At 43.5% G+C, this 27,859-nt stretch overlaps 1 protein-coding gene across 1 annotated transcript in view; it reads right to left on the bottom strand.

The window, feature by feature from the left end:
* The window catches only part of LOC115463326 (transient receptor potential cation channel subfamily M member 6-like), a gene marked incomplete at its 5' end in the record, with an annotated part of 108,891 nt that overhangs the window by 33,605 nt on the left and 47,427 nt on the right, over positions 1-27,859 (bottom strand). The window contains 7 exons of the mRNA XM_030193730.1: positions 1,111-1,161; positions 1,484-1,509; positions 9,530-9,588; positions 11,034-11,131; positions 13,153-13,282; positions 15,915-16,018; positions 24,744-25,864. Of these exons, the coding sequence (XP_030049590.1) occupies positions 1,111-1,161; positions 1,484-1,509; positions 9,530-9,588; positions 11,034-11,131; positions 13,153-13,282; positions 15,915-16,018; positions 24,744-25,864 (1,589 nt within the window). The remainder of the gene's footprint in view (positions 1-1,110; positions 1,162-1,483; positions 1,510-9,529; positions 9,589-11,033; positions 11,132-13,152; positions 13,283-15,914; positions 16,019-24,743; positions 25,865-27,859) is intronic.

Here is a 27,859-nt window from a genome sequence, read left to right as displayed (position 1 = left end):
GTCTCACACACACTCTCTCTCTCGCCCACACACACACACTCTCTCTCACACTGTGTCTCACATACACACTTGCACACACTCTCATTCTCACACACACACTCTCTCACAAACATACTCACACCCAGACTCACTCTCTCTCACACACACTCACACTTTCACTCTGACTCTCAAACAGTCACTCTCACATACACTCTCCCAAACATACACACTCCGAGGAAAACCTTGCTAGCGCCCGTTTCATTTGTGTCAGAAACGGGCCTTTTTTACTAGTACTTTCCTAAGATTATACTATCCTGGTGGAGCGCCTTGATTCCGATAGCCTTCCACCATGATTAGGGAACCAACTATTAGCCCAACTATCTCTAGTTTGTCTAGCTACTAAACATTGATTATTAAGTACCTGAAAGATTATATGAATTTTGCTCATGCCTTTTCAGTAGTAGCTCAAGGCAACTTACATTCAGGTATTTTCTTGTCCCCAGAGACCTTATAATCTAAGGGCTCAATATTCAAAGGATTGATGCTCTGATATTGGCCTCCTTGAAAATTTACAAGGACTGAGTGCCTAAATTTATACTCAAAATTTCACAAAACTACCATCATATTCCATACACTGAGAGCTTCAGAAACAGAAGAGCCTGCAATCTTCCTGTCAGAGAAAAACGAAACCATTCTAAAATCATTCATCCTATCGCAATCCTAGCCAGCCTGTCAAACAAAACAGAATAATCAATAACATCAAATTCTGCAGACAGATCTAACAAGATCAGCAATGAAGATGTACCTGTATCTGTTCAGTATTCAGTATGGCCAAAAATTGCTAAGGACGCACGTATGCAACAATTTTCCCAAGGTAAATTGGAAAAGGGTCAAGAGTTATGTATCTTCTTAGGGTGCAGAGAGGGTTTCTTTAACAGTGGTTGAACCACTGCACTCTTAAAATGAACTGGGAGAGCTCCCAAATAAAGGGGTATTGATAGGGTATTGTTTGATCTTCCAAGAGTCATAGTTACAGTTTCTAAACAGTGGAAATAACTCTATTTCAATATTGTACATACCATTGATGTAGGACTTTAATTGGCAGCTCTTTATCTAATACTTAATATATACCTGAGTAATGAGGGTTCAGATCTTGAGACGTTTTCAATGATGCCGAGATTTCTGAAATATAAATGAAAACAATGAAAACTACCATGTATTTACATCCATTTGTCATGAATGTACCTAAGCCATCTGAACCAAGGAGCCAAAAGGAATAATTAAATTTAACAGACGCTATTATCACGGAAAACTTTTCAGCTCTCAATACAGTGCATCTGCTTGATATTTTAAGAGAAGGGAAAGAAAGATTTTATGCAGCCCTTTCAAGCAAGCATTGTCCCAAATCATTGCACACACAGAAAGACAGGTGAAGAAAAGTGTTGTCATCGCTGGAAAAGAGGAACAGACAAACCCACTCCCTTTTCAACAAAAAAAAACTTACTGCTAACTCCACTGGAACTTCTGAACCTGTTTTCAGACAACATGGTTTAGATTACACTTGAGTGCTGGAGTAATCATAGAAAAATTTAAATCAGAACCAATTTCTGTTGCTAAACTTTGTTACAACATGAAGTCTGTAATGTGTCACTTCCTTCTAGGCTTAGAAAAGAATTACAGCTGTTTTTTCAAAACAGTAAGATGTGAAAACAGTAAAATGATAGTATAAACATACTGAGTTACCCTTCATACCATCCATGCAAAGCTGAAAGCTAGGAAGTGTTTACAACATGGTCACTCAATAACTATACAGTATAGGAGCAGCAGCACACCATTTTGATTGTATGGGAGGGCCAAATGAACCAATCTTTGCCCCCACACCCCAAACTTCCCACTTGCTGATGCTATGTGGGTTAAAAAGTTGGTTGGTCCATGGCCCCAGTGCCTTTCCGCTGTCTGTACATTAAGTCCAATTTTCCACAGGGTACATCAGAAAAAAAGGGCAGCCAAATCAGGAGATTCATAATGCATAAAGTGTAGATACATACCTGTAAGCAGGTATTCTCCGAGGACAGCAGTCTGATTGTTCTCACGATTGGGTCGGTCCGCGACGGCCCAGGAGACTGGCAAATCCCTAGCAAAAAACAAAAACTTCTAGAACGCACCAGCACGCAGGCAGAGAGAACCGCGCATGTGGGAATGGCTTCCCGCCCGCGGCGCGAGCATGCCCTCTCAGTTTAATAAAAAGCAAAACAGAGAATAGAACAACTCCAAAGGGGAAGAGGGAGGGTTTGTGAGAAAAATCAGCCTGCTGTCCTCGGAGAATACCTGCTACAGGTATGTATCTACACTTTCTCTGAGGACAAGCAGGCTGCTTGTTCTCATGATTGGGGTATCCCTAGCCCCCAGGCTCACTCAAAACAATGAACATTGGTCAATTAGGCCTCGCAACGGCAAGGACATAACATAGATTGACCTAAAAAGAAACACAACTAAGTGAGAGTGAAGCCTGGAACAGAACATAAATGGCCTAGGAGGGTGGAGTTGGATTCTAAACCCCGAACAGATTCTGCAGCACCAACTGCCCAAACCGACTGTTGCGTCGGGTATCCTGCTGAAGGCAGTAGTGAGATGTGAATGTGTGGACTGATGACCACGTTGCAGCCTTGCAAATCTCTTCAATGGAGGCTGACTTTAAGTGAGTTACCGACGCAGCCATGGCTCTTACATTATGAGCCGTGACATGGCCCTCCAGAGTCAGCCCAGCTTGGGCATAACTGAAGGAAATGGAATCTGCTAGCCAATTAGAGATTGTGCATTTTCTGATGGCGACTCCCCTCCTGTTGGGATTGAAAGAAACAAACAATTGGGCGGACTGTCTGTAGGGCTTTGTCCGCTCCATGTAAAAGGCCAATGCTCTCTTACAGTCCAAGGTGTCCAACTTGTCCTCACCAGGGCGGATATGTGGATGGGGAAAAAATGTTGGCAAGACAATTGACTGGTTCAGATGGAACTCCGACACCACCATCGGCAAGAACATAGGGTGAGTGCGGAGGACTACTCTGTTATGATGAAACTTGATATAAGGTGCATGCACTACCAGTGCTTGGAGCTCACTGACTCTACGAGCTGAAGTAACAACCACTAAGAAAATGACCTTCCAGGTCAAGTACTTCAGATGGCAGGAATTCAGTGGCTCAAAAGGAGCTTTCATCAGCTGGATGAGAACGACATTGAGATCCCATGACACTGGTGGAGGTTTGACAGAGGGCTTTGACAAAAGCAAACCTCTTATGAAGCGAACAACTAAACAATGTCCTGAGATAGGCTTACCCTCTATAGGTTGATGATAAGCACTAATTGCACTAAGGTGAACCTTTACGGAGTTGGTCTTGAGACCAGACTCTGATAAGTGTAGAAGGTATTCAAGCAGGGTCCATGTACGACAAGAAAAAGGATCTAGGGCCTTGCTGTTACACCAGACGGCAAGCCTCCTCCATTTGAAAGTAACACCTTTACGTAGAATCTTTCCTGGAAGCAAGCAAGACTCGGGAGACACCTTCTGAAAGACCCAAGGAGGCAATTTCTAAGCTCTCAACATCCAGGCCGTGAGAGCCAGAGACTGGAGGTTGGGATGTAGAAGTGACCCTTCATTCTGGGTAATGAGGGTCGGAAAACACTCCAATCTCCACAGTTCTTCGGAGCTCAACTCCAGAAGAAGAGGGAACCAGATCTGAAGGGGCCAAAAGTACGCAATCAGAATCATGGTTCCACGGTCTTGCTCGAGTTTCAGCAAAGTCTTACCTACTAGAGGTATGGGAGGATAAGCATACAGAAGGCCTGTCCCCCAATGTAGGAGAAAGGCATCTGATGTTAGTCTGTCGTGGGCCTGAAGTCTGGAACATAATTGAGGGACGTTTTGATTGATCTGAGTGGCAAAAAGATCCACCGAGGGGGTGCCCCACTCTCGGAAGATCTTGTGGACCATGGCCATGTTTAGCGACCACTCGTGAGGTTGCATAATGCTGCTCAACCTGTCGGCCAGACTGTTGTTTACGCCTGCCAGATACGTGGCCTTGAGCAACATGCCGTGATGGTGTGCCCAAAGCCACATCCGGACGGCTTCCTGACACAGAGGGCGAGATCTGGTGCCCCCCTGCTTGTTGGTGTAATACATAGCAACTTGATTGTCTGTCTGAATTAGAATGATTTGATTGGACAGCTGATCTTTGAAAGCCTTGAGAGCTCGTAATTCCAGGAGGTTGATCTGAAGATCCTTTTCTTGAAAGGACCAAGCTCCTTGAGTGTGAAGTCCATCTACATAAGCTCCCCACCCCAGGAGGGATGCATCCGTCATCAGCTCTTTTTGCGGCTGATGAATTTGGAATGGACGTCCCAAGGTCAAATTGGATCGAATGGTCCACCACTGAAGGGAACTGCAAGTCGGTGGAGAGATGGATCACATCCTCTAAATCCCCTGTGGCCTGGCACCACTGGGAAGCTAGGGTCCACTGAGCTGATCTCATATGTAGGCGTGCCATGGGAGTCACATGAACTGAGGAAGCCATGTGCCCTAAGAGTTTCAACATCTGCCGAGCTGTGATCTGTTGCGATGCTCGAGTCAAGGATACTAGGGCCAGGAGATTGTTTGCCCTTGCCTGGGGAAGATAATCTCGAGATGTCCAGGTGTCCAACAAAGCTCCAATGAACTCCAATTTCTGAACCGGGACAAGGTGGGACTTGGGATAACTGATTACAAACTCCAGTAGCTCTAGCACTCGAATAGTCATCCACATGGACTGTAGAGCGCCTGCCTCCGAGGTGCTCTTCACCAGCCAATCGTCGAGATAAGGGAATACATGCACTCCTAGCCTGCGAAGCGATGCAGCAACAACTGCCAGGCACTTTGTGAAGAACCTGGGCGCAGACGCGAGGCCAAAAGGCAGTACACAGTACTGAAAGTGCTGAGTTCCCAACCAAAATCGAAGATATTTCCTGTGAACTGGGAGTATCGAGATGTGGGTATAGGCATCCTTTAAGTCCAGAGAGCATAGCCAATCGTTCTCCTGAATCATGGGAAAAAGGGTGCCCAGGGAAAACATCCTGAACTTTTCTCGGACTAGGAATTTGTTCATGGCCCTTAGGTCTAGGATGGGACGCATCCCTCCTGTTTTCTTTTGCACAAGGAAGTACCTGGAATAGAACCCCAGTCCTTCTTCCCCTGGTGGAACAGGTTCGACCGCTTGGGCCTGTAGAAGGACGGAGAGTTCCTCTGCAAGTACCTGCTTGTGCTGGAAGCTGTAAGACTGAGCTCCTGGTGGGCAATTTGGAGGCTTAGATTCCAGATTGAGGGTGTATCCTAACCGGACAATTTGAAGAACCCACCGGTCGGAGGTTATAAGAGGCCACCTTTGGTGAAAAAACATTAACCTCCCCCCAACCGGCAAGTCATCCGATACAGACACGTTTACAGAGGCTATGCTGAACTGGAGCCAGTCAAAAGCCCGTCCCCTGCTTTTGCTGGGGAGCGGCAGTGGCCTTAGGCGCACGCTGTTGACGAGAATGAGCTCGCTGGGACTGAGCCTGGGCAGGCTGCCGAGAAGCAGGCGTGTACCTACGCCTAGCATAGGAATAGGGAGCACAACTCCCCCTGCAAGGAACATCCGCCATCCGCTGCTGGACCGAATGATCCAGGTCAGAGACACGCAGCCATGAGACTCTACGCATCACTGTACCTTGGGCAGCGATCCTGGATGCTACATCAAACGTGTCGAACATACCCCTGGCCAGGAATTTACGACACGCCTTCTGCTGCCTGTCCACCTGGCGAAAAGGCTGGGCCTGCTCCGGAGGGAGTGCATCAACCAAGCTAGACAGTTGCCTCACTGAGTTCCACAAGTGAATGCTCATGAAGAGCTGGTATGTTTGGAACTTGGTAGAGAGCATAGCGGCCTGATACGTTTTCCTCCCAAAAGAGTCCAAGGTTCTAGATTCTCTGCCTGGGGGCACCGAGGCATAGTCCCTAGTGCTCTTGGCTCTTTTGAGGGCAGAGTCCACCACATTGGAACTGTGAGGTAGCTGAGACCTCATCAATCCAGGCTCACCGTGGATCCGATATTGGGATTCAGTTTTTTTTTCGGGATCACGGGATTAGACAGAGGAAATGGCCAGTTTCGCATAAGGACTTCCCTTCAGTACATTATGCAAAGGAGCCGTTGCAGCCTCTCTAGGTGGAGAAGGATAATCCTGGACCTCGAGCATCTCAGCCCTGGGCTCATCCTCAACCTCCATAGGGAAGGGAATAGCTGCAGCCATTTCGTGGACAAAGGAGGTAAAGGATAGACTCTCCACTGGAAAAAGTCTCCTTTCTGGTGGAGGGGAAGGTTCAGAGGGAATCCCATAGGACTCGTCAGAAGAAAAGTACCTGGGATCTTCCTCTTCCTCCCACGTATGCTCATCTTCAGTAATGGACAAGACATCCCTCACAGCAGTCTGAAACTGAGCCTGCCTCGATGCCAAGGAACGACGTGCTCGACGTCAGTGCCGAGAAGTCGACGCCCGCCTGGACTCCGGTGAAGCTTCCTCCACCGACGTCGAAGGGGAGTCGACCTGAGTGGCAGCTGACACCGATGCTGCAGGCGACACCGAGGTCGGGGACCTCACCACAGGTGAAGGGCCAGATGCCGCTGCAGCAGATGGTATGGAAGGCGCAAGCACCCCTGACACCGAAGCAGACTGGCGCAGCAATCCTTCCAGAAGTTCTGGAAGCAGGGCCCTGATGCACTCGTCGAGAGCCGCCGTCGGACAAGGCAGCGGGGTCGGTAAAGGAGCCGGTGGCAGAATCTGTCGAGGCTTGGGAGCTGGTACCGAGCTGCCAGAAGACCGATGCATCCGCACCTCCTGAATAGAGGGGGAGCGATCCTCTCGGCGCCGATGCTTCTCGGGTGCCGATTCCCTCGACGCCCCGGAGCTCCCGGCACCGTGTGTTGAAAGAGAACGAAGACGGTGCTTCTTCGCACGTCATTGAGACTCCTCGGTACTGATGAGGACGTGGAATCCTCATGCCTCCTAGGGGCTGGGTCCGACAAAGATCGGTCCCAGGGGACCTGCATAGCAGGAGGCCTCGATGCAGGTGGAGACCCACTCGATGCCTCACTGCTCCCAGCGCGAATAGGTCTTTCAGCAGTCATTACCTCTGCTCCCGACATCGATGCTTCCCTCGAAGTCGATGTCGACGCCGCAGACCGGACCGAGCCCCAAAAAGCTTTTCTCGTTGGGCTTCTCGAGACCCTTGGGTCCATTTCTTCATACGAAGACACAGACAACAAGCGGCTGGGCTATTGTCGGGCCCAAGGCACTGAATACACCAGGCGTGGGTATTGGTACCTGAGATGGTCCGGTTGCACCGAGTACAATGTTTGAAGCCACTGGGTGTCTTCGATGACATGAAAGGAAAAACAGCTTCGGCGAAATCAAAAGACGCGATTGTGCCTGTTAAAAGAAAAAAGGGCACAAAAATAAGGGAACAACCTGGCCGTGTCGAAAACAAAGGAAATTTTAAAAGGTGGACAAAAGTAAAGGAAACTACGGGAACTTTTTTTTTTAACTGGAGAATTGAAAATAAAATAAAGAAAAATAAGGCAAAAAGCCAAAAAACAGTCGAAGACTCTTTCCCGGGCCTGAGAGGAGCGCAGAAAAACTCTACCGCACCTCAACGCGGAAAAAAGAAAACTGAGGAACGCATTCACGCGACGGGGGGGAAATCTGTGGTGGAGACAAAAACAGTGACCGAATTGAAAAATGCGTGGGATAAACACAGACCCCTATATAGAAAACGGATGGACTCAAAGCAAAATTTAGGGGCTCTTTTACAAAGGCGCAGTAGTGTTTTTAGCGCATGCTAAACTCTAGAGATGCCCATAGGAAAATATGGGTGTTTCTAGCATCTACTGCACGCTAAAAGCACTAGTATGCCTTTGTAAAAGACCCACTCAATGACCTTAGCGTTTTAAACAGGGCATAAAGGGATGTAAGCCGCACAGAGAGCCAATTCTGGATATTTTGTGGGGCAGACTGAATGGACCATCATTTACTATGTTACTATGGAGCCCTTTTTACTAAGCTGTTCTAGTAAATGAATTTAGCGTGCCCTTACATGAGCCTTTTCCATGAGCTAAGCCCATTTCTAGCGCAGCCATAAAATAGCTTTTTTTTCCCTATTTGTTTTATTTCTGGCTGCGAATTAATGTTAACATTAGCATATGGCCATTTGAAAACATTAATGAAGGAGAACTTACCACCTCCTATTTAGGAGGCGCTAAGGGCTCTCACATTATGGATGCACTAACAGTTTGTCCGACAGTAATGTCAGCAAGCTGATTAGTGCATCCATGCCTATTCTCAGCTCTTGACATCAGAGAAGAAGCAGAGGGGCCCTTTTACTAAGACACGTAGGTGCCAATGCGAATACAACGCACGTCAAATTAGAACTACTGCCTGGCTACCGCGTGCTCCAGGCAGTAATTCCAATTTTGATGCGTGTCCAAAATGCACGGCAGAATATAATTTCTATTTTCTACCGCATGGCACTAACCCAAGTGGTAATCGGCAGTGTATATGCGCTGATGATTACCGCCCAATTAACAAACGAGACCTTACCGCTAAGTCAATGGGTGGCACTAAGGTCTCAGGCCCAAAATGGACGTGCGTGCTGATTTTAATTTTACAACACGGCCATTTTTGGCAAAAAAAAAAGCCCTTTTTTGCAGGCTTGCTGAAAAATGGACCTGCGCACATCCAATACATGCGTCTACAAAGCACAGGCCATTTTTCAGCACACCTTAGTAAAAGGGTCCCAGAGTCATGTTCTCAAGTTTAAGTTTATTAAGGACTTGCTATCCCACCTATCAGCGAACCAACTAAGCAGCTTGCAGACAAAAAAAAAACCCAAAAAACAAAAGAAAAACAAAAAAAACTCTGTGCTGAACGCTTAAAGGTTTGTTACAAATGACATATTTTTCAATTCCAGATGTCATGAACTGGAAATGCCTTTTGTGAAAAATGAAGTTGAAAGAGTTTTTAAAAGTTGCCAAATACCCTGAACCAGTTTGCTTAAGAAGAGCTGAATTCCTTTCCTTATAGTAAACAGCTGAATCTCCTGGACCCCTATATTAATTTCATGATTTCAGGCACATTTTATGACATCAATTAATTAAAGGGTTCTTTTTACTAAAGCTTAGCACATGCGCTAACAGAATCAGCATGCATTAAATGCTAAGAAACCCATTTTATACTTACAAGCTTCTTAACATTTAGGGCCCTGTTTACCAAGGCGCATTAGCATTTTTAGCGCATGCTAATGCTAGAGACACCCATATATTCCTATGGGTGTCTCTAGGATTAGTGCATTACAAACGCTAGCGCGCCTACAGCATGGATTAGTAAACAGGGCCCTTAATGTGCTCTAATTCCATTAGCACACACTACGTTTTAGTAAAAGGGCCCCTAAGAAAAGCAACAATTTTCACAGGTACAGATAGGTATAACTTACGAAGAGTTCCTGCTCAGGTTACTCTGACTGGTGGACCGAAATATACTGTTTTTGAGATCCTGGGGGTTAGAAAAGAGGCATTACTGATTTATTATCCTGGCAGGACACTGTACTACTCACTTCTGTCCACAGACCAGTTAAGTCTAATTTACTGGGTTATTTGTTTCAGTTATTCTAGATATGGTGAAAGAAGTTAGGGTGCGCTAAATCATTAACAGGACCATTCCTGCTCCACTGGTCATTAATACCTATTGGCAGATAATTATTCAATTGTGTTATGTGTGCAACTGACCCAATTCAATAGTCTGCACACAATTGCGTGCTAAGCGTAAAACTGGGCATGCAAATTTCCAGAATTAGGGGGATAATGGTACTGAGCATTTGTATTAATCTAAAACACCAGCGCTGGTGTTTAAATTAATCTACTCACTCCCATCACTAAAAACTGGCCCCTTATTTTATTGTCTCAAGCCAAGAAAGGGGGAAGTTATCAAGATGTGGTAAAAGGCGAGTTTTTAACGCACTTTGATTGACCATGAGAGTCACCAACCTGAAGTATAACAGTCCCCCAGGTTGCTATGGAGATAAAGGAATAATGCTGCCTGTGAGCCACCTCACAAGCAACATTATTGCAGTGGCCCAGGAGCATCAGGCCTCAACACTGCCTCCAGATGCTCCCAGGCCCAAAGCATGCAGGGCCTGTACCATCTCCTACCCCCTCCCCCCATTCATTTCCCCCACCTCGCTGGTTAAGCCTCTCACCCTCCACCCCCACAATTAAGCCCCCTGAGATTGTTCTTACTCAAAGACCACTAGAACACCAGGGAAACTACTGATAGGCCCTTTCAGGGTGTAAGATACCACTGGGTGGGGGGTGTGGGGCTGAACTGAGGAGAGGGAGCTTGATCGGGGGGGGGGGGGGTGAACAGAAGTGATCGGGGGAGTGAAGGGATGGTAAAGACCATGCAGGCTCCAGCCCAGGAGCACTGGACTGCTGCTTTGAAACCCTATGCTCCCAGCTTTTGACTGGGGTTATTTTATCATGATTTTATAGCCATAAGGTGACTTGCGGTATGCACCTGGTGCAAAAAGTTGCTTTATGGTTTTTACATAGTAATGAGCTGCTTTACATGCATTTGCATGCGTTGCATCTCACTACTATGTAACTCGAAGTGACCTAAATATCATTGTGGTAGAGCACGACAAGCTGTGATAGAGCCTTTAAGTCGCATTAGCGCTCCTTAGCAAAAGGACCCAGTTATCGAATTAAGATGTAAACAACTGGGTCCTTTTACTAAGGTGCGCTAATGAATTTATTGCACACTAATGATTAGCACTGCATGATAAGACACCCATTATATTCCTATGGGCATATTATCATTTAGCATGTGTTAAGTCTGTTAGCGCACCTTTGTAAAAGGACCCCAATGTGACTTAAGCCCTAAAGCAGTTTGATAACTCCCCCCCCCCTTAGAATTAGAAATGACATATCTTCTGATCCTACCTCTCGAGAGTGCCTCAGGTAGTCACTGCTTTGCACTAGGTGTCTTTCAATTTCTTGACAGTTCAGTTGCTGCTTCAAGTAACTGATCCGTTCCAAGCCTGATAGAGAAAAAACAATATCAGAGTTCTAAGTTCAAAATAATTAGGAATATTAATAATGAATTAGTACATAGAAATGTTAATATTAAAATATAAAGATGGGTGTCTCATTGATGAGAGGAAGTCCAATCACACACATCATGAACTGAGAAGAGCTGAATATCTTTCCTTTTAGGTAGGGTAAACAGCTGAATCCTTTGAACCCCTGTATTTGATCAGTTTCATGATTCAAAGTATATTTTACAATCATCAGTAAACTTGAAATGGAAGGGCAAGCTCTGATTTCTGGAAATCAGGTAAAAGCAAATTGGCTATGATCTGCTCAGTCCAAAAGACAAAAATGAGGCCACCACTTTCAGTACCAAAGCATGGACACAACGAGAGACCTACCAAATAGGAAGTATGTCACAGAGTTAGAATAAATCAATCATCAATAAATAAATATATCCATGGAACAAGACAATAGTGTTGCAAAATAAATAAAAATTTGTCAGTGTGAGTATAATGGTGGATTTAACCAGCAGTCTTGCAGATAACGCGAGTGAGTACTAAAATAAAGATGTTCAATATTATTAAACACACCAGGGAGAAGTTATTAAGATGTGGCAAAAAATTGCATTTTACTGCAGCTTAGTTTACCGTGGGAATCACTAACCTGCTGTAACTCAGTACTGCAGTAAATAATCATGCAACTTCAATGAACTTTGTAAGCTGTGTTAGTCAATGTACATAATAACAAGGAACTTTGCATGCATTTGCATCTCATTATTATATAACATACACTGCAGTAAATTAGCATACATTAAGACACTAATTCTTTCCATTTCAGAAAAAAACTGAACCCTTTCGAAATATAAATTATACTGACATAACTTCAGAAGACTATATTCTGCTAACAGATCCTATCCAAATTTTCATTCAGATAATACGCCTGAAAATCAACTCTGACTGCCCTAGCACTACCCAGATAATGCCACCTGGGATAATTTCCATCAACCAGTCTATACTCAGATACTCGGCGCCAATACCCAGGTATCAACATTTGAATCCAATGTTGACTGCAATGTTTACATTTTACTTTAGATCTATTTATGCAGCACTAAAATGAAACCACTGCTTGCCCTGGGATTGGTAGCATAGAATGTTGCTACTATTTGGGTTTCTGCCAGGTACTTGTGACCTGAATTGGCCACTGTTAGAAACAGGGTACTGGGGTAGATGGACCATTGGTCTGACCCAGTATGGCTATTCTTATGTTCAGTGTATTAAAATAATGGATCTTTCTAATGCTCTCCCCAGGTTCTCCTTTCTATTTTTCTTTTTTTGAGCAAACATTGGGGGTCCTTTAAGGTGCTCTAACGGATTTAATGTCTGCCAATGAATTAATGTGCATTAAATGCCATGCAGCCCAAAGGTATACAGTGGGCTGTGCAGCATTTAGTGTGCACTAAATCCATTAAAATCCATTAGTGCACATTAGGCCCTGGGGTTATTTTACCATCTGGGAGCATTAGGTCGCATACTCACAGGCCTGCAAATCCTCCAGCCCACCACCTTAAGCCCCCCAACGTAAGCTGTGCCCCCCCCTCCACAGGGGCTACCTTCATAAATCCTTGGTGGTTGGGGGAGGGAGCTGTCTAGGAGTCACATTGGAAGTCTGGGTAGGTCTTCTGGGGTCCAGGGGTCTTCAGCAGGAGAGTTGCTTAGTTGCTACTGCCTTGTTCTGCAACACCTTCAAATTTTATTTATTTATTTTATTTTTGTTACATTTGTACCCCGCGCTTTCCCACTCATGGCAGGCTCAATGCGGCAGGCAATGGAGGGTTAAGTGACTTGCCCAGAGTCACAAGGAGCTGCCTGTGCCGGGAATTGAACTCAGTTCCTCAGGACCAAAGTCCACCAACCTAACCACTAGGCCACTCCTCCACTGCAATGGCAAACCACCTTGATAAATCCCCCCCCCCCCCCTTTAGTTTAATTGTGGTTTGCAAGCATATGCTTAGGTTTGCAACCCTACGTACTTAGCTGGTTGAAATTTGAAACAGTAAGCCAATCTTTGTTGTGTTCTTCATCCTCATCTTGCCTTCCAGTGCTATCTGTGGGTTCTGAGCTCATCTGGGTGCTCTGGGAGCATCTGTCTACTGTAATTACCTGCAGAGAAAATAAACCCAAATCAGCTTTTTTATTCTGAACGTATTATTTTATTTATTTATTTATTACATTTATAACCCACTCCAACCCCCATCTTCAGAAATGGGAGAAACTTCGCACAGTTCAATGCATCATGATTTGTCCAACTGTGTTTAAACCAATGCAGATACCCACACTGATACTTTTGGCTCTGCAACCACTTGTGTCATTGTGAAGCTTAACTTAAAAACATTTATTATTAATTAAGTTTTATATACTCAAGCTTATTTTACTTGGTTTTAAAATTTCATATATGTGCATAATCTATTATTTGATAACTTATTAAAGACCCTGTTTGCTAAGCCATACTAGCACTTTTAGCGTGCGCTAAGCATTAGCACACGCTAACCATGTAGATGCCCATAATATTTCTACAGGCGTCTACAGAGTTAGTGCGCTCTAATGTTTAGCATGCGCTAAAAACGCTAGCGCATCTTAGTAAACAGGGCCCTTAGAGTATGATTTTCTCTATGTTGTTTGAATTATGCTTTTATCCTATTTATGTTTCATTTACATTTGTTATCCAAATTGCTTACATTTGTCCTATGGCCTGACACAGCCCAGAGAAGCACAAAACTTGTGAAAGTTGGGCAACGTATTTTAAACCCCTGCTGTGTTGCTTCTTTTTTAAATAAATTTTATTTGTGGATTATATTGGATCATGTTGGTCTGCTCTTTTTTACCAGTCTGGCATTTGCAGACTGCTTACCTGTTTGCTTTCTCAGAAAGAACAAGTAAAATTAGAGGCAGAAAAATAAATGGAAGAAAGCTGGAAAAAAAACCCCAGCCCAAAGTCAGAGATGAATGCAGGGGAAGAGGTGAAGACAGGAGGAGAGCGAACAATGACAAATTGCCAGGAGACCCTGGAAAGAGAGTTAAAGAGAAACAGGAAAGCAGTAATCAGAGATTGTATTTTTAATTTAGGATGAAGTAGTGTGCAGGCTTTGTTAGTCCAATTTAATGGGAAAATAAGGTAAAACCTTTTTATTGCACTAAAAACAATTTTTCACTAGCTTTTGGAGACCTGAGGAAAGAGGTTTGTTCTCCCAAAGCTAGTCAATTCATTTTATTTTTTTGATTATTACATTTTAATTTTATGAGCGGAATGTGCCAGGAGTTTTTAAAATGTATATCTGCTGTCTTTGTATTTTGCACAATACAGGGGGACATGCATTACTACTGTTTCTATTTCTCTGGTGTTGCACTGTATACAGGATTTGGCTTCTTGGAGCTTTAGTTTAATTTTTGATCTACCTGGTGAGGGTCTATCTGGGTTCAGGTGTAAAAAGGTCCAGTATTCTGTTAACTTTAAATGTGTGTGTAGGATCAATTTATAGTAAATTGGCTTGTTTAGTCTTTCAATAAGTATCCACTGCACTGTTTACGGTGCTACCTTTTCGTAAGTAATATCCAGTATACCTGACTGTAACTCACCTTGAGCTACTACTGAAAAAGGTGTGAGCAAATCTAAAATCTAAATAAATAAATAAGTAGGACCCTTGTGTGACTTCTGGAAGTTAGTGCTATTATGGTACAACAGATTTGTTTTATAGATCCTGAGCGATTTTTGGAGGGTTTTGTATTACTTCGCAAGATACCTGGTACTGGGTTTTCGATTTGGCTTTAGCCTATGCTTTTCTCAGTACTAGCTTAATGCAAGCTACATTCAGGTACCTTAGTTATTTTCCTGTCCCTGAAGAGTGTACAATCTAAGCTTCTGCCTGAGAAAATGGAGGGTTAAGTGACTTATCCAAGATCTCAAGCAGCAGCAGTAGGATTTGAACCTTGGCTTCCATGGTTCTCAGCCTGTTGCTCTAACTATAAGGTGTAATGGCAAAAGAGGAACAGAGGTGGGGATGGTGTGCGGGCAGGATGGAAACAGAAGAAGGTGTGGGGTAAAGAAGGAGAAAGGAGGGGAGGGGAGGTGGTAGGCAGTGATGGAAAGTCAGGGCACAAGAAGGAAATAAGGGCAACAGGATGTGGGCAGACAGGGGAATATGATATGGAGTCAAGATACAAAGAAAGGGACTATGGCAACAGGAGGGGAAAAAGTAGTGGAAGGATAAAGGTGTGGGAGAAGAGAGAGGAGGTAAGAGGACATCAGAATAAAGGAGATTACAGGTATAAAATTGGGTCAATTTGAATTTAAAATATCAGAATTTGCAGATGACTTACTGGTCCATTTGTCCTCACCAGCTAGGTCTCTACCAGTGTTATTGAAAAGTTTTGCAGAATATAGGTCCTTCTCGGGCTTTAAGTTGAACATGGACAAATCTAAAAGATTGCTGAATTCTCCTTGGCTTCGCCAACAATGGGCTGGAGCTTTTCCCATAAGATGGGCCTCAGAGGGTTTTCAGTGTTTAGATCTAAGACTTACAGCAAATCCCTGACACCTCTATAAAGCAAATATAGGATCCTTCTTCCAATACACTAAACAACAATTGACTATCTGGACCAAGCTCCCAATATTCTTATATGGTAGAATAAATTTGTTTCATACGGTATTATTTCCCCACTGGTTTTATGTGCTTCAGCATCTCCCATTTAGAGTGCTGAAACAGGATCATAAGGCTCTGCATGGACATACACCTACCGGAACCTGTAGCTCTATCTTTGCCTTTGGGGATTTTCTGTCAGTATTCTGAAGTTTTGCCTTCGGCCTCACAGACTGGGAAATCTCAGAGGATTTGCCAACTTCTACAGGCAAGAGAGAAAAATAATGAATATGCTGACATTTGTCCCTAGCAGATAGGCTACAATAAGTTTTATTTATTAACATTTTTTAAAAAAATCTACCAGTTAATATTCAGCAGGTGGTGATGAGCTTTTTTCTTTAAACGCTTACCGCTGACAGCTAAATTAGACCAGCATATTCAATGCCAGGCCATATGTGGGCACTGGCACTAAATATCTACGCCTGACCAGATAGGAAGCAGCCATTGAGACTTATGCAGGTCATGGCTGATATTCAGCTGGGCATCTGTATAAGTCACTTAAGTGGGAGCCTGGCTGAATGTTGGCTGGGAACTGCATAAGGATATCTGGCTAGATCTGCACCCCCTCTCTCCCACCTACCAGAAACAGCATCTGACCCCCCCCCCCCCCCCTATTCTGATCCTCCCAGCCCCTGTAGGTACCACTAGGCATACCTGTCTGATTCCTAATGCCCACTTGCTCCTGCCCATCACAGCCCTCCCTTCAAAATGGCTGCCATGACCTCTAGCTGTACCATAAAACTGCTGCTAGAGGTCATGACAGCCATTTTGAAAGGCGAGCACATTGGACAGAAGCAAATGGGCATCACTTGTATCCCTTCTCTGCTAGACCACAAAGGCAGACCCAGAGAGGCTACATAAGGTGGGGGATCCTTGGGGACCAGATGCTGTTCTAGTGGGTGAGAGGGAAGGAGGGGGCTTGGAATGCAGGGGAAGATGCTATTCTAAGACAGTGCAAGGGGGATGGAAATGCTCTTCTGGGAAGGGGAGAGGAGAGTCAGATGGGAGAGGAGATCACACCATTTCAGGATAGTACTTGAAAGTTATGTGGGTGCCAGCTGATATTCAGTGCCGGCACCCACATAGCTAACCAAGCAGTCAGGACTGCTATTTATGTGGTCCTACATACCCAATCAGCTATGAGATCGCTGACGCTGAATACTGTCAACAACTGCATAACTTCCAGCTCCGCTCTGACTCCGCCCCCTGCAGTGCCCCTCTCCTGCCCACTTTCAGCATGGCTGGTTAGTGCTGATGTTCAGCAGTACTGCCCAGTTAAGTGCTGCTGAATATCAAGCGCAATTTAATAAATCACTTTAAATATCTGGTCCCTAAAACTTAATTTATTTCTAGGTCCCTGACAGGAGGCAGTTGCATCTGATATTTGCAATTAAAAGTAAAAGCAGAAGCAAGATGTAAACAATAGTAAATCAAATGAAACAGCAAAACCAGGAACAGAATTTTGTTATTGCAAACCTCGTTACGCAAACAGTGGATCATCTCATCTTAAATTTTGCTGTTCAGTGAATATAGCCTATGAGATCAGTGCAATTGCTTGTGTTTGTTGACTTGGTTACTAGACTCCAGTCAAACAGAACAGTAATGAGTTCGGTAACTTTAAAGCGGAGATGAAGCTGAAGCTTTTAGCAATTCTTAGTGAACAAGCATATGTCTCTATGGATCCAGGAAAATAGTTTAAGGTCCACAATAATGAGGGAAATAGGATGGTAAGAGTCTGGAGAGTCTCTGGGTTTGCCTGGTTTCGGTCACTACTGCATGCATCCCACGAGTTACAACTTCACTGCTACAAGTGGTCCACATAATTGGATACCCTCCACCCAAAAATCCATCGGGACCCAGGGATTTATACAGCTGGGTAAGTTTAATCGCTTGCTGAAGCTACTTAGTTTGGAGGGGACTGTTATAATAGGTCAGTGCTTCTGAGGAAAATTTTGGAAGACCCAAATTTTGTGAATACTCCATAAATTGGACTGTAGAAAAATTCACCCCCTGAAAATAATCCTGCAAAATTTCAGCCATTTTCTCAATGCAGTAATGAGAAACCCCATCCCGGAACTTCATGACCACAATAGGTGGTTGCTTCTGCCATACATTAATGACTTATACTAAAAATTTCCCTGGTTTGTTGCCAAACTGATTAAATTTATATTTTCGAAAGAGGAGGGACCTCTGGGTTCACTCATGCATAAGGGAATTTAAAGCCATGGGAGGAGTGGCCTAATGGTTAATGCAGTGGGCTGTGATCCTGGCCACCTGGGTTCAATTCCCACTCCAGCTTCTTGTGACCTTGGGCAAATCACTTAACCCTCCATTGCTCCAGGTATAAAAACTTAGATTGTGAGCCCTCTAGGGACAGAGAAAGTACCTGCATATAATGTGTACAGTGCTGCATACATCTAGTAGCACTATAGAAATGATTATTATTAGTAGTAGTAAAGTCACTTGCATTACCATAAAGCGTTCCTTATTGGCCAGAGTAGGTGTATGGATATAGGTCCTTTAAGCCTTTCGCATAGCCCATGCTAAGGTGATTATGCCCTTATGAGCACTTTTGAAAGCTAAAATATTCTCCCATAAAACTGTTTTAGCAGTTTCCCAAAAAAGAAGTGGCTCAGTGGCATGCTGTCCATTAGTTTGACAATAAGCATCCCATTTACTGGACAGATAAGATTGAAATTCCTGGTCCCTTGTTAAAAGTACTCCATCTTGAGATCCTCCCTGGCTGGTTAAGTGCAGAATATCAGCATTTAACTGGCCAACTGCTGACCCCACCCCCAGAACGCCCTCAAAATAGCCGGTTTTCACTTAGGCGCTAACTGCTAATTAGATGATAGCCCCCGAACAAGCAATTTAACCAGTCAACACCCATATCTGTTTAAATTGTTTTGAATATCGACCAGTACACATGTAAATTAAAGTGTATTTGCTTACTTGTAATGGAAGTTCTCCACAGACAGCAGAGGAATGTAACTGCACTTGTTGGCGACATCCTCCAGATGGATCCTTCTACTGAGCTTTCCTCTAGCTCAGGGAACCTTTGTTTAAAGGGCACCTGAGCATGATTAGGCATTCCTGTGCTAACCGCAACTCTTTCACTTGTTTATCAGTCCATATCTTAGCATATGTCAGAAAAGGAAATAGAGAAAGAGGGGATGGCGGCAAGGAAAAGTGTTCCCTAGTTGTCTACGGAGCATTCCCCTGCTTTTTATGGAGAAACTCCATTACAGGTAAGCAACTATGCTCTCTCTCTCAACAAGCAGGAGGGATACAGGCACACTTGTTGGTGACTCCAAAGCTGAGATCCATCCAATGGAAAGACTGGTATGAATGGGGTGGGGGATGATTTATAGGGCAAGTAGATTCTTGAGAACAGACTGTCAAACAATTGCATCCTAATGTGAGGAGACATCCAAACATTAATGCTTTGCAAAGATATAAACTGAAGTCCAAGTAGCTGCCTTGCATATTTCGACAATGCATGCATAACATTGCATTTGCTTGGAGACAGTGAGCTGTGACTCTCCCAGAAGTGTCAAGGTCAGATTTAAAATAACAAAAATAGAACAGCCTGAGATTCATCTGTATAAAGTATGGGTAGAATCTGATAATCCCAGATTGTTTGTATTGAATGTAACAATGAATTGTGCACTGTGATCAAATTTCTTTGTTCTATTACGGTAATAAAGCAAGCTTGACGACAATCAAATGTATGGAGGACTCCATCTACCTTACTGGATTGAGGCTTAGGAAAATATGTTGGAAGGTTGATGGATTGATTTATATGGGAAGACATTTTTCATGGGTGCAGAAAATGGTTTATGTGTGAACTATATGTACAGTGAGTAAGGGACTACTGGAGCCTATAATGCACTGACCTTCCTCACTGGGGTAATGGCAACTAGAAAGAAGGTTTTCCATGTAAGATATCTCAGTATTATTTGTCCCGTGAATTTTAAGAGGTTCAGATAATTGGGCCAAAACAAAATTCAGGTCCTATACTGGAGTTCTCTCCTTCAGAGGTGGTGAGGTGTTCATCAGGCCCTTCTGGAATTGAATAGAGATACTGGCTTCCCCTCAAATTTGGCAAGGTAGGCTGACAAGGCAGACAGATGATGTCAAACTGATGTGGTCTTGATACCCTAATTAGATAAATGTAGAAGGTAGTCCAAAACATGCTGAATTGAAGATGGCATACATTCTATGCCGTTTCTTGTACACCAAAGCACAAATCAAAACCATTTAGAATGATATTTCTTTCTTTCTTGCGGGTTTTCTGGAGATATGATCATCTCCTAGACCCTTGTCAGAAACTGGGATATTTATTTATTTTCTGCATTTATATCTCACATTTTCCCACCTCTTTGCAGGCTCAATGTGGCTTACAAATACCATAGTGGCGATCGCCATTTCTGGAATAAGAAACACAGAAGAATATTCCAATCAGAGTATATAGAGTACACAGTAAATTAGAATAAAATCGGTAATCAATACATTTCAGGTGCTGAAAGCAAGGGTAGTGAAAAGCGTTCAATAATGACAATCCAGCTGATTTTCGAAAGAGATCGCCGCCCATCTTCCAACACAAATCGGGAGATGGCCGGCGATCTCCTGAAGTCAGCCAAATCGGTATAATCGAAAGCCGATTTTGGCCAGCTCCAACTGCTTTCCGTTGCGAGGCCGGCGAAATTTCAAGGGGATGTGTCAGCACGGTAGCGAAGGCAGGACGGGGGCGTGCGTTGAGATGGCCGGCTTCGCCCAATAAATCGAAAAAAGAAAGCCGGCCTTGACAAGAATTTGGTCCACTTTATTTGGTCCCTGTTTTTTCAGGTCCAAGTCCCAAAAAAGTGCCCCTTGGGAAGAAAGGTTTTTAACTCTTTTAAGTTTCCACATTGCATGGAACATTTTCTTTGTTACATTTTTTGCACGGCTTTCTAGGGTAAGATTTTGATCAATTGTGACTCCCAGGAGTTTCAAGGTATCTGAGATAGGAAGAACGTGGTTTGGAGTGTTAATATTAGCATAATTGACCTTGTTATATTGCGAAGAAAGGATAAGGCATTGAGTCTTATCAGCATCAATCTGATTTCAATATTCATGCCAAAAGGTGGAGAGACTGTAATCTGCTCTTCTGCTGTGTTAAGAGAGGGGTTGATATTCAAAGTGGTTTAAGTGGCCAGGAGCCACTTAAATCACCTGTCTGGGGCTAAGTGGGGATATTCAGTGACACTTAACTAGACAGTGGGCATTGCCCCTGCACATAACCCCACTGAACCACCAGGGCAACAAGCAGATAAGCCTGTTACCATGGGAGGGGAGGGGGAGGGGCGAGCAGGCATCCCAACGGGGGCATATCCATTTATGCAGATCCCAGCAGATATTCAGCCGGGACCACATTAAGTGAAGGGTGTGTTTGACTAATCGAGGGAGTGGAGTTCTTGTTCAGTGGATGGAAACATTGATTCTAATCGAGCTTCAAATGCCATTGAAGAGGTCTCAGGTGTATCTTGCAAAAGAGATGACATTAGCAATCACTGCTATATGTCCTACAAGCCTGAGGAGATTGCAAATTTTGTTGCAAAGGACATAAATCTTCTGGCAACAATCTTCAGGAAGATAAGCCCTGGCCACTACAGTGTCTATGAGGGCTCCTATGAACAGAACAGGTTGGGTTGGTTGTAAGATGGGTTTTTCTGTATTTATCAGAAATCCCAAGCCTTGTAGGGCAGATATAGATATAGGTGTAATGTGATCTTGACTTTCAGTGGCATAAGTCCTTAAAGACACCAGTCATCTACATGAGAATAGATAAAATGACCCAGTCTGCAGTGGCTACTACCAGACATTTCATGAAAACTCTGGCCAAGGATGAAAGGCCACAAATAAACATCTGATACTGATAGTGATGGTCCAGTGAATCTCAGGAACATCCAATGAGTGGACTGTATGGGAAAATGGGATTAGGCACATTTCAATCTAGGAGTGGAAGGATCACAATCAGAGTATTTATCTTAAAATCTTCTCTGTTGACATAAAGATTTGGATTTCTCAGGTCCAGAATGGGTCTTAGACCACCAGATTTTGGGGGTATGTGGGAAAGGCTGGCTACAGCATTGTTCTGTATGAGAGTATCCAACTCTTTTTCCAGAATAGGGAGATTATGGGGGGTCTTCCGGGGGCGGGGTTGATGCGGGCTTGGAGGGGGGAGGGAAAGAAGGGGACATTCAAGAAGGGGACATTGGCAGGGGGCTTGAGGGAGCTTGGGGGCTTTAGTAAAGAAAACATTTTTTTAAGTTATATGGGTACCGGCCTGATATTCAGAGCCAGCACCTGCATATAGCTAAGCAGTTCCTAAATTGCTTTGACTATCGGCCCCAATGTCCTTGATCTTTTCTCTAAAAAGGTTATCACCAATAGGGATATTTGCAAGATGATCATGTAAATCTTCACAAAGCCACACCATTCTGGCCACTATTATTATTGCTGACATTATTGACACAGTGGTATCATAGGCTTCATAGGTGGCTTTTACTAAGTAGAAAGCACGCTCCTGTACTGATATATGGATGGACAAAATGTTGGTTAAAGAAGCATCCTCAAATAACTTGGAAGCTTCAACAGGGTATGATAGTAATGGAACATTTGCACCTGATGAGTTAAAATCTTCAAAGTCAGCATAGAACTCTGATACACTTTTCTTCCATCGATATCCAGAATCTTACAATTCTTACCTGGAAGTAGCCTAGCTGTTTTTGATATTTTAATAGCTGCTTCTGAGACTACTGATTGGTGAGGAAGCTGCATATGGTCATGGCCTGGTGCTGAACTAACCTTATATTCGATTTAAGACATTTGAGATCTGCTTGAATAAAAAAAGGTGTTCTCCACACATGAAGCTGCAGATCTTTAAGCACCTGGAAAAGAGTACTGCACGCAAAACTGGTTGTATTCCGTTTTGTGTGCGCAACTTAATTGGCTTAACAAGCCAATCGACACCGATAATTGCCACTTTACAGGCAATTATTGCCACTAATTAGCTTTAATTAGAATTTACACGCACAACTTTCTAAGTGTATTCTATAAAATGATGCAAGTAAATTCTAAGACGCAGATCTGAAAAGGGGGCATGGCCATAGGAAGAGCATGGTAGAGCCATGGGCATTCCTAGCATTTATGCGCAGTGTTATAGAATATGCCAGTTCCGCGTGTAACTTAGGTGTCAGCATTTACACCAGGTTTTAGTTGGCATAAATGGCCACGACTAAATACAGTTAGAGGAAATAGGCACTGGGCATATTCTATAAACTACATTTAAATTTAGGCATATTCTATAAACCATGCCTAGGCATATTTTTTCCAGAGTCAATTTTTTAGATGTCATAAATAGAATCTAGTCTGTAATATGTGCACAAATATTGATATCCATTTTATAGAATTACCCCCAATGAGTCTAGTTTTGCCATTGACTGGGTATGCTAACCTCACTTCAACAAGGAATACAACAATTTTTGTTGTTACTGATAGAATGGAACACTCTACCTAGATATCTGAAAGCAAATGAAGTATTTAGTATTTAGGAAATTGTTACAATCTCACTTATTTGTCAAGGCATTTAAATAATGAAGGCAACAGGAATTAGAGCAATGTTTGATTGGACAATTTTTCTTTCTATATTTTAACTGATTTTATGTATTTTTATATGGAATCCATCTAGAACTGCATTGTATAGAATGGAATATACTGTATGTGGAAAGTATATGAATTTATTTGCATTCTGCAGAGGGAAATAAGTATTTAATCCCTCTGGCAAACAAGACCTAATACTTGGTGGCAAAACCCTTGTTGGCAAGCACAGCGGTCAGACGTCTTCTGTAGTTGATGATGAGGTTTGCACACATGTCAGGAGGAATTTTGGTCCACTCCTCTTTGCAGATCATCTCTAAATCATTAAGAGTTCTGGGCTGTCGCTTGGCAACTCGCAGCTTCAGCTCCCTCCATAAGTTTTCAATGGGATTAAGGTCTGGTGACTGGCTAGGCCACTCCATGACCCTAATGTGCTTCTTCCTGAGCCACTCCTTTGTTGCCTTGGCTGTATGTTTTGGGTCATTGTCGTGCTGGAAGACCCAGCCACGACCCATTTTTAAGGCCCTGGCGGAGGGAAGGAGGTTGTCACTCAGAATTGTACGGTACATGGCCCCATCCATTCTCCCATTGATGCGGTGAAGTAGTCCTGTGCCCTTAGCAGAGAAACACCCCCAAAACATAACATTTCCACCTCCATGCTTGACAGTGGGGACGGTGTTCTTTGGGTCATAGGCAGCATTTCTCTTCCTCCAAACACGGCGAGTTGAGTTCATGCCAAGAGCTCAATTTTTGTCTCATCTGACCACAGCACCTTCTCCCAATCACTCTCGGCATCATCCAGGTGTTCACTGGCAAACTTCAGACGGGCCGTCACATGTGCCTTCCGGAGCAGGGGGACCTTGCGGGCACTGCAGGATTGCAATCCGTTATGTCGTAATGTGTTACCAATGGTTTTCGTGGTGACAGTGGTCCCAGCTGCCTTGAGATCATTGACAAGTTCCCCCCTTGTAGTTGTAGGCTGATTTCTAACCTTCCTCATGATCAAGGATACCCCACGAGGTGAGATTTTGCGTGGAGCCCCAGATCTTTGTCGATTGACAGTCATTTTGTACTTCTTCCATTTTCTTACTATGGCACCAACAGTTGTCTCCTTCTCGCCCATACATTCAAATAAATGAGAAATTAAAAACTAAATGGGGAAGTTTTCCAAGATACCTCAGATTACAATGAAAGCAAGTTAAATAATAGTTGCAATGATATAGCATGGAGTCATACACATAATTGGAAAGAGGTGATGCGTGCTTAGACTGAAATCAAAAGAATACCTTTGCCTGCGATTCTGCTGGTCTTCTTCACTTTCCCTCGTTTCTTGGACTTTAAGCTACCCCCTTTGTGAAAAGTCCAGTCTCTGCTCAGTGGATTGATCCAGAAAGATGTACGCTGGAGGTAAGACCCAGACCCAGAGCTGTCACTGCTGTGTCCTGATCTATCAGAGTTGTAAGAGAAGGATTTAGATTCCTTTATCTGAACTCTCCGGGGGCTGATGTTGGTACAGTTGCAGTCATTGTTGTAGGTGGAATGAATGCATGACTGCTGTCTCTCCTTGCAATAAAACACCCCAGTTTCATCCCCTTCTGAGAATGCCCAGTTCACATAACCACCTCCAGTGCCCTCCCTATCTGGTGGAAGGCCTCCCTCAGCCTTAGACGGTGGAATCAGAGAGTGCTTATCCGCAAGTCTATCATGTTCATCAGGAGGTGGCCACATAACAGAATCCCACTGATTCTTCTGTTGTTTCTCCTGACCTTCCTCTGCAACACTCTGCAGACCTAGTCCAGCTGGAGTAGTACTGGACTGCCTTTCTCTCTTTGCTGGAGGCAACTCTATTTTAAGCTCAACTGGGGTACTAGAAAAGGACATTTTCGATCCAACCTCCTCAAAGGGAAACATTCCCTCCTGATTTGGAGGAACTAGAAGAAACTGTCCATATCTAGGACTTGATTTACTCTCAGAAGAGACCCCAGATGTAACAGTATCACTCTCTATCTCGTGCGTCTCCTGACCTGACTTCCTGTTCAATTCCTCTAAAGGGCAATGGCTCTCTGAAGACCAATGGTTCCCTGCTAGGCTCCTAAGAAGGGATGGGGGCATGCTGTAGAAATTGTACGCGTTATCAGTCAATTCCCCCAAACTGCCAAGGGTCTTGGAGTAGACTGCATTGCTCCAGCTGTGTGGAATCTTCCTGTGGCTGAAGCGCTTCTCACTGTTCAGCAAGGCTTCTTCCACATGCAAGGAATCCACAGCAGAGATGACTTTCAGTGTATCCACTGTGAGAGCAGACAGGTCCTGCAGGTGTCCTAGCTGGCTATCCAGGGAAAGCAAGGAGTCTTTAATGTAAAACACCTTTTCATTCACTTCTTTCAAGTGCATACACATCTCCTCAGCTCTAAAAAGCAAGCACAAAGCAAAACAATGCCAAAGTGAGATATTATTCACATGACTCTCCCTGTTCTTGGAACTGTAACATGAAATAAAAGCTGGTAATTTTGACATGTAGCTACTTGAGTGGAGATTTTAGTTATTCTCAGCATATAATTGCTCATTCCAAGAGGTGCACTGTATCACTCGATGACCATAATAATCCTGCAGCCACATTTCAGAGAGCATTTTTTAAAAAGAGGTGCTAGTGTCACCAAACATAATGTGTCTAGTGATCAGAGCCACCACAGTGGTGTAAAATGAGGGCAAAAGCTACTCTGCACATAGAACATTGCCCAAAATAACAGTCATTGAATACATATGAAACATGGGGGCAACCTGTATATGGCCACTTCTGTCTGCTAGATTTGCTGGTTCAACCAAGGAAAACAAATACCAAAGCATGCTTTCTGTAGATACCACTATCAGACGTTTAACTGCAATAAGATGACAGTAGCCATCCTATTTAGATGACATCAGTACCTTAAGAAAAGATACTAGGGGGCCGATATTGAGACCGAGGGAGTTAGCCCATTATGTTCAAACCTACCAAACATATCCCATGTATTAATGTGGCTAAATATAGCCACTAAAGTGGGACTGAAAATTGGCAGATAGCCAGTTATATCACCGATATTCAGCGGGAGACAGCAGGCTATCATCCCCCTGAATATCGCCGGATAGCCAGTTATGAGGCATTTAACCAGACAAGTACTGATCCAGTGAAATACTTTTGAATATCGGAGGGTTTGAGTTTATCTTGTTGGGCAGACTGGATGGATCATGCAGGTTTTTATCTGCTCTCATCTACTATTATTATTGGGGTCCCAGGCCTGACTTTGGTTCAGGATGTAAGAATGGCAGCGAAGCTTATAGGCCTGTGTCTCTAACTTGAACTTTAGTGTTGAAACACTGTAGAGCAAGAAGAAACAAGCAAGGGTGGGGGTCTAACTAACAGAGTGGCATAGATGTAGCAATATGGTCTTAACAGATGTTCAAAAATACAGAACTCATGAACTGTTGTGACACCCTCATGCAAAAGAATGAGGAACGGGCCTGGGTGGGAAAGAACAGAGTAACTTCGTTTAGCAACTGTGTGGTTACAGATGGTCTTGAAAAACAACAAAATGGCTTCTCAGGGACTTTCCAGTAAATATTAACCAACTTATTACTATAGCCAATCAGTGTTAACTATGACATTAACATAGATCCAATCAGGTGTGCTTACTGTCATATTACTTGTATCCTGAGTGAACAAATAAAAGTGAGTGTACTTCCTACTTCAAGCTAGAGAGACAGCCACAGAGCTGCTCTCTCTCTATGAGAAACCAATTGTATTTGAATTGGCAAAGACATAATTGCTTTCTCATAAATAGTTTTGTGTCTTTTATGTCTACTAATTGGCTTTGAGTAACAAAACATTAAAGACTCAGACCCAGAGAACACCTATGAGTAGCTGGGGTAATATATTCCCATAACCAATTGATTGTATATGTTACTTGTATAGTCTTTGGAGTCTCAGATAGAGGTAATTCTATATGGCAATGTATTCTCAGGAACTTCTCATCACAAATGGTGTTCTGTAAACTGCACTTACAGAACAATGACTAATTGTAATTATACTTGGTGGTTAAGAAATAAAAGTATCTAAATGATATCTCCTATCTACTGTTCTCCTCTGATTGTTTTCACCTTAACTATTCAGAGTAAAGTATAGCTCTGGTAATTTAGGAGTCTGCATAATACGAGGTAAAACTTACCTTGGGGTGCTATATTATTTCCTGGATGGCATTACCACTGTCCAGGGGATAATAAGAGAAGTCTCAAATACTGATGCCTCCTGTGTAATTCTCAGGAGGACATACAGAAAAAGTCATCGACTAAAAAACCCCTGGATGAACAATGATTCTTTTATTACAATGTTATTGTGTTTTTATTTATTATTTTATCGTTTTTTTAAATT

Source organism: Microcaecilia unicolor, chromosome 2 (genome assembly GCF_901765095.1).
Source record: "Microcaecilia unicolor chromosome 2, aMicUni1.1, whole genome shotgun sequence".
NCBI classification, from domain to species: Eukaryota; Metazoa; Chordata; class Amphibia; order Gymnophiona; family Siphonopidae; genus Microcaecilia; species Microcaecilia unicolor.
This window is presented reverse-complemented; position numbering and strand designations above follow the sequence as displayed.